The following is a 7570-nucleotide window of genomic DNA, read 5'->3' on the forward strand; positions in this document are numbered from 1 at the left end:
GTTGTCCGTCTGTCCGGGGTGAAGCGAGGTGGGACTGGCTGGTAGCCGCACGGTGTGCGTGTCCCTGCGGCGTGATGCTGCGCAGGGGTGCAGGCAGCTTCGCTTCCTGAACATGCTGCCTCGAAGCGCAAAAGCAATTGTGCTCTGGTCGCAACGGGCTGCATCTGAGCTGGGCTGCTTGTGCGAGTGGAAACGCTTCCACCTGGTGCCTTAGTGGCATCAGAAATCAAACATGGAAAAACCTTTTGGTGCCCTTTTTATTTTTTTTTTTAAATGGCAGCTGTGGATTTTACACCATGTTCTATGACTGGCTATGATTTTTGAACAAAATAAGTAAGCAGCTGGTGGATAGATATTAGCCAGGCAGCAATCGGCCTCTGCCTTGAAAAGGCTGATTCAGGTACAGCGTTTGATAAAGCTCATATGGAAAAAGGGTGTGTATGGTAATACCAGGGGAGGAAAACAAACAGGACGGAGCGTACTCCATCATGCTGACAAAGACCTGGATTGTACGTGCTGGGGTGCAAATAGGATTGTTTGCATATTCAGTCAACTCTGTCTTCCTTTTTCCCCATCCCTGAGCATTGATGGTGCCTGAGCTCCTTGGAGAGCTGTTGGAGCCGGGGGGGGGGAGGGGGTGAAGGAGCATGTGGAGGAGGGATGAGAGCAGAGAGGGTGCTACTTTCGGGGGCTACAGTGGAAAGAGGGTAGCTGGTGGGATGAAGCTCTGGGGGTAGAGTTTAGCGGACTGAATGCAGGAAGCTACGGATGAGCTTGTCTGACAGCTTTCCTTTTATATCCCGAACACACAGCTCATCCCATCCTGAACTAGACATTGAACAACACACCTAAATCGTGCTACAGAGTAAAGTAAATGTCCTAGGTTTGATTTTTTTTCTTTTTTTTTTTTTCTCAGCTTTCAAGGAATGAAGCTGAACTGAGGGGGAAAGGAGCATTTATTCCCAGTGGGTAAAGAGAGGAAGGCTGAAATTAAGGATTTTCTCCAGCGATAGCTCTCCCCAGGTGGCAAACCCCACATCTGTTTCCAGTAAACCTACCAGGACTACAAAGCAAACAAATCAAGAAATGTCAAGGTATATTTACTCTCCTGTTAACCTGCTGCCTCGCTCCCTCTCTGGCACATGTTGGCAAGCATATGAGGGTGCGCGCCCCGATGCTGCATCCTGGTAAGGGGACACGGCTGCAAGCCCAGCTGGGGAGAGGTGACCAAACGAGGACCTGGCTCCTGACTCCCGCTCTGCGGATGTCATAGTGTGGAAAAGGGGGTGCTGTAAGTGAGTCTGCATTGGGAACGGCAGTGCTCGAGGGCTGTGCCAGCCCTTGGCGCTCTCTGCTCCCAGTGAGGCAGAAAATTGGTTGTAAAGGGGAAGTTGCACACACCTGTTTGCAGCTGAAGGTGGAGGAGCTTATGTTAGAGGTCACCTGGACTCGACTGCTGTCAAATATTGGCTGCAAGCGAGACGGGTTTCCTGAACACCTTGTTTTACTTGGTGATGCATCCAAAACCTCTGGGAAGAGCTTTTTCCAATAAGCTTGTCCCAAGCTTTTTGCAGGTCTCTTTTTTTTGCTTTTTTTTCCCTTTTCTTCTTCCTTCTTATAAAGAGAATTAGGCAATCACAGCATTTTGTTCAAGTTGCCTCTTAGTCTCTTGCTTCATAGCACGTGGCCTTCCTGAAGAATTAAGGAAACACTGATAGACTGGGAGTAGAAGACTTCCCTGATGTACCTTCCCTCGTCTAACGTTCCTCCCTGCGCTGCCCCTAGTTGCCCTGTTAAATTGTCTCTACTTATAACACTCTGTACGTAAAACACAACCGGGTGCTTTTTGCTCTGATTAAAATCACGCTGTGTGAAAGAAAATACGAATTAGCTCTGGCCTTTGGGCTCTTGACAAGTTTCCAGTGCCGCTTTCAGCACCACAGAGATTGTGTAACTCGGGCGTCCTCTGTGTGGTGACGTCTCCCCCTCCGTCACGAGCGGGGCCGGCTGCCGCACATCCAGGTCCAGCTGTTAATACTCCAAGCAGCTTTTAGCACTGAAGGAGGAAGAGAGATTGCCAGCAGCCGGGTGGAATGTGGGGAACTTGATTTTTTTCTTGCTAGGGGACAATGAGAAGGGATAAAAGGAGGAGGATTTCCTGGGTAATTCTCCAAATCTTGGTGTTTGTGAAAATACCTCCCGGTCTAATGTGTACCAAGCAACTGGGGAGCCCAGCGCAGGCAGAGCTAATGCTTCAGTACAGATTAACCCTTGAAGGAAGAGCACAGTAGCATCTTATACAAACTATGGCTTAAGTTTGCCAGATCTTTTATGCAATGAAGCACAGGGCGCTTTCCTGCCTCCTCCAGGGATTCAAGCGGGGTACGTGATGATACACCATTTCGGCATTGCTAACAGAAGGGCTGAGGCTGCAGCTATCACGTCGCATTTTCGGCAGAAACCTTTAAGTCTCAGTGACTTCCTCCAAGGACACCGAACCAAACACTGTACAGACCCACGACTGAATGAGGCGCAAATGACATTGCTGGTTCGAAACGGCGCGTGGGCAGGACGTGGGCGAATGTTCCTTGCGCTGGGTGTTTTCTAAAGGTCTCTGAAGCATGAGGCATGACTGAATGACTTGTGTTTTCTTTAAATGACGAGTGGGTGAATCGTGAATCGTTAGGCTGCTTTTATTTTTGTTAGATGTGTGTGGGCTGACAACATGACTCAGTATTTTCTCCGCAGACGCAAAGATCATATTGCCAATTCTGGGTATACTTCGGGCAGTTTCATGCAGGGAACTGGAACGCTTTTTTAGTCCAGAGCTTTGCTTTTTGGCAGCCTTAAGCTTCTTGATGTGAAAATAAATAAATAATTTAAAAAATGAGTGCTTTTCCAAAATGTACAAAAATACACTGAAGAAATGACCGAACGTGGGAAAACTACCTCTACCTCCATGTTTTCCCCAAAATTTATCTGACTATTTTCATGTTATTATGGAAATGTCCACTAATGTCTGATTACTCTTTTCTCTGATTCTCCCTAGTCTCGATTGCTTGTGGGCCATCTCTTTGTCTCCTGACTATCATCTCCAGTATTTGTTTAACCAGCCGTGCCCTGCTGGGGGAGAGCCACCGTCCTCTGACTGATGGGTGTGAGTTCTCCCCTGGCTCCCGAGAGACGAACAGGCATATTTGTGTGTACATGTAAGTGGTTTGGCCAGTACCCAGAAGTGACAAAAGTCCCTTTCTCCCTTCTGGCAACCTCCCTGCCCTGCTCCTCCTTCTTTGTCCACCCTGTATGCCACCTACAGCATCTGGTATGTGCTTTGAGAGATGCATGAGGCCAGGCATAGGCTGTGGACGCTTTTATTGTGCAACAATTAATGCTCTTTTCTCCCATCCCCTCTTCTTTGCTGTTGAGCAGAGTGCTGGTAGCCATATCTACGATAAGGATAGGTTGCTCGCTAAGACCCTGACCTGTAATCATAACCCAGTGTCCTAGAGCCACCAATAAACCATTTATCCCTGCTGAGACCAGGCCTCAGCTCACCATGAACCTTGCTGAAGATCTGGGAATGGCTAGACAATAGTAGACTTGTTGGTGAAGGATGGTTGTACAGCAAAGGTGGTCTTTTGGGAGATCAGAAGATGATGTGCCTATAGATGTATTCTACAAAGTGAGATGAATTCCATACACCCTGCTTTTTGATCTGTAACAGTAATTTTAACCACAGAAAAACTCCCCCACTCCACCCACAGTGATGGCCTTGGCTAATGTGATATGTACTTAGCACCATGACCCAAACCCCACTACTGGCCCATATGACTGAGCCACATCTGACCCATAGCTAATTATAAGCCATATGCATGAATATATATCATAGTGCTTGGGGACTGCATCATCTTCCTGTCATTCTAATTCCTCAGTCCTAAGCTCTACTCCCTGTTTCTGACATTTTCTCTAGCTTTCACTGCCCACCCATGGCAATAATTCACCCTAAACTTTAGGTTGAGCACATCCATCGTCCCTCCAGACCTCATGGGAAGCCGCTTGATTGGTTAGCTCAAGTGCCGTTGCAGCCCTGTCCCAGAATGACAAGAACTGGGTACCAGATCTTACCACATCTCTGCAATCTTCACATTATTCAGGAATATTCCTAGACTTTCAGCCCTTTTTACCCCAAAGCCTGATTCCAGCTTTAACCAATCAGCCAACACTCCTCCAAACATAACACAAAGCCTTCTGCCTCGCTGAGTACCAGCAATCGGGCTTGTCCAGAGGGGCAAAGAAAAGAGGTGGTGCTCCTCAGTCCTTGGTGTCCCGATCTCTCAAACTGACTTTAGCGTTCACAAACCTGATGCTCTTTACATCCTGGCTGGTACCTCTGACTGCCGGAGCTGTTCGCCGCAGCCCTCATGACCATGTTTTGAAGGTCTTCGCTGGAGTCCGGGCACAGGGCTGGGGGTGGCCAGTGGGGCTCACTGGGTGTGGAGGCTGGACGTTGTGTTTGTCAGGGCTTGTGCTTGATGGGGCAGAGCATGTTTTGGTGGAGTTTAGGGTGGAAAGACTTTTTGGGGGGGGCATGGCTTGAAGGATCAACTGGCTTGCTCCAGCTGCTGAGGGGATGGTAGTCTGGGCACAAGCTACAGCGTGGGGCAAGGGGGAGCGTGACAGTGTCTGTAGATCAGTGAGCAAGCAGGGAGGCATGTGGTCACAGAGAAGCAGCAGTGGGTCAGGGATGATTAGGAAAGCCTGAGAATGGCTGATGTGTTCCACTGACCCCCCTCTTTTCTTAAAACAAGCCTCATTGCTCCTGTCTGCTTGCTTCTTGCTGTCCTTCCACTGGTTCTTTGTCACTGTCCCCACCCCTTGTCCTCCTGCCTCTGGATTTCCAGAGCTACTTGTTCCTCTAGAGATGGTCCTTCAGCCCTCCCCAGCCCCATGGTGCTGCTGCCTCGCCTGCTTTTGGCAGTCAGATCTCATCCGAGGACCAAGCATATGAACCCTAGGTTGCTTATTACAAGGCGCTCTGCACCCCACATTGCACGGTGGCATGTCTTGCTGGGTGGGAGCCGAGGACGGAGAGTGCAATGGCCCCAGGTCTCTTCAGGTGTCAATGTGTTGCTGTGAATAGTGAGCTTGCTTCTGAAGTTTTTGGGGGGTTGGGCTTTAAACTTGCTTAATTTATTTATTTACATCCAAGGTTGGTATTGCATTTTTTGTCTCTAAACCGCATTTAATAAGACTGTCACATAAAAGCTCTCCAAGTTTCTGGGAATAATACTCATTAAAAGTGGTTTTGTAATTCTCTTACAGTGTGTGGTCTTCGGCTTTTCTGAACTTTTGCTGCGCTGCATTCAAGTATAGTTTACTGCAGTTGGAAAGAAAGCTTGGAAAGAGAAAAGTTGACAAAGAGCAGACTAGACTGAGAGGGTGACGGAGCTGTTTTATGCTGCTTTTTTTTTGCAACAGACCAAGTAGGTATTCCCCACCTGCTTAAGGAGTGCCCACAGCAGACTGACTCACTAACACACCTTGTTCCGAGAGAAATACCAACAGCAAAAGGATGTTGTTTGTGGCAGCAGAGAAAGTGCTTATTAAACGGCCAGCTTTGCTTTGCACCCTTAAGGTCGCAACCTCTTTCTTTAAAAAAAAAAACAACAACCAAGTCTGGTGAAGGGAAGGTCTCAACGGAGTCCTGGGACCCACCTGCTTCCTCATTCTTTACACTCGCATCGTTGGGCAACTTTCTTCTATGTCAAGTCAAAACTTCCTCATCCGATCCAGTAACACGGGACTCACCCTGACCGAAACAAGGTCTCCTCCCCATGTAACACAGGAGGTTAGGCTGCCTCACCCCCACCTCTTGCTGGAATACCCAATGGTGTGCTTTACCATGGTGATTAAGAGTTTTGTCGTTTGCAGACACCTCCTGCGATACAACATGTGTGTATTTTTATGGCCACTTTGGATAAAGTTACCACTGCAGCTGGTAACTGCGACGTCAAGATAAAACTCACCACATGAGAACTGAAGAAACAGCAAACTGAGGAGCAAGTAATTGTTCCTTCTCAGACTCCAGCATGGCTACGTGTGCTGACGCTTCGTTGCACAAACACAGACTAACAACTTTAAGTTGAACAGTTGTCTCTCAGTAGTTGTTATATTACCCGCGATTGTTTCTGCAAGAGCTTGCAGGCCCTACCGTTAACACACATCTTCCTGGGCGTGCTTTTGAATCCAATTAATAAAAGAAAACAATATATTTATGAGAAAGCCTCTTGGTATGTATTATTTCCAGAAACCCTGGAATCACCATTTGCTACCTTGCTGGTGTTTTTTACCCCTATTATGCTTAACATCAGCTTTTTAGAGGAGTGATGTGTCTGTGGCCACATTCTGAGTACTTAAACACTGCGATGTGTTGGAAAACAGAGTAGCAAAACAGGTCAGAACTGCATGCACTTTCTAAGTAGGTCAAGGTTTGGCCTGAGAATCTGGTATTTCTTAAAGATGCCCTTTACATTTCCTATATTTCTCTACTTCATCCTCCCTTCACACAGCCTGTGTGCTAGATTTATTTGTTTTACATTTCTTTGCTGTCCAATTTGCTGCCAAACCATCAGCTCATGTTGCTGTCTTATATAAATGTTAACATTAGCTAGCCTGACAATAACAGCCCAGAGAGGAAACATTTACTTCTGAGCTTCCCCCTGCCAGACAGACAGACAGCAAAGTTTTTTTTTGTGGCTACTTGTGGTTAAGGGCATGGGACGTAAAATTATAACGCTGTGTGCGCAAGTCGGTCTATTGCAGTTATGATCCCAGTAACACATACTTCAACATATTGTTTCACTTTTAAATCGGCACATTCATCGTGGAGGAGACGACTCCCCATTCCCTCACACAATGTAATCTCCACAGGTCCTTGAGACTCTGCCTGCCAGCAGGAAAAAAGAGAATCGCCAAAACTCCGTTGTTTTGGGTTTTTTTTTGTCATTGATGACATGTAATGAATGTATCGGTGTTACTTTCGTGTCCTGAAAGACACGGCACAGCGATGCAAACATATGCGGAGAGCTTGACAAGAAACAAACCCGTTGCGAGCCCCAGCTCGACAGCGTGAAAAACACCAGAGTTCAGGAAACCGGCCGTCCCTCTGCCCCCCGATCCCCCAGGGACAGGCGCCGCTGCACGTCCCCTCTCGCGCTCAACGTTGGGCCTTCGGTTCGCGCACCGCGGGGCCGCGACGAACCGTCTTCAACAAACCGCAGCAAACGGACGCTCTCTCAGTGACTTCCCACGACCCTCGCTCGGGTCTTCGGCCACTTCCACTGAACCCACACGAGAGGAATTAAGTTAAAACCGAAGCGGACGGCCTCCTCCAGCAGGCCCCACGCTCAGAAGCCAGCGGGACCTCAGCCGGCAGCCCAGGCCCGGGCCGGGGAGCGCAGGAGGCGGCAGTGCTGGCGCCCTCCACACCTGTCCCCGACCGAACTCTGCCGGTTCCCTCAGCGGTGCCAGCCGCGGAGCTGGGGGGGATGCTCCGCCACACACCGGTGCC

The 7570-nt window shown here is 48.6% G+C and overlaps 1 protein-coding gene across 1 annotated transcript in view; it reads left to right on the forward strand.

The window, feature by feature from the left end:
* Positions 1-7570, forward strand: part of KDM7A (lysine (K)-specific demethylase 7A) — a 95255-nt gene that overhangs the window by 18203 nt on the left and 69482 nt on the right. The window contains exon 2 of the mRNA XM_009887430.1: positions 3050-3209. Coding sequence (XP_009885732.1) covers positions 3050-3209 — 160 coding nt within the window. The remainder of the gene's footprint in view (positions 1-3049; positions 3210-7570) is intronic.

Source organism: Charadrius vociferus, unplaced genomic scaffold (genome assembly GCF_000708025.1).
Source record: "Charadrius vociferus isolate BGI_N301 unplaced genomic scaffold, ASM70802v2 scaffold196, whole genome shotgun sequence".
Taxonomy (NCBI): Eukaryota; Metazoa; Chordata; class Aves; order Charadriiformes; family Charadriidae; genus Charadrius; species Charadrius vociferus.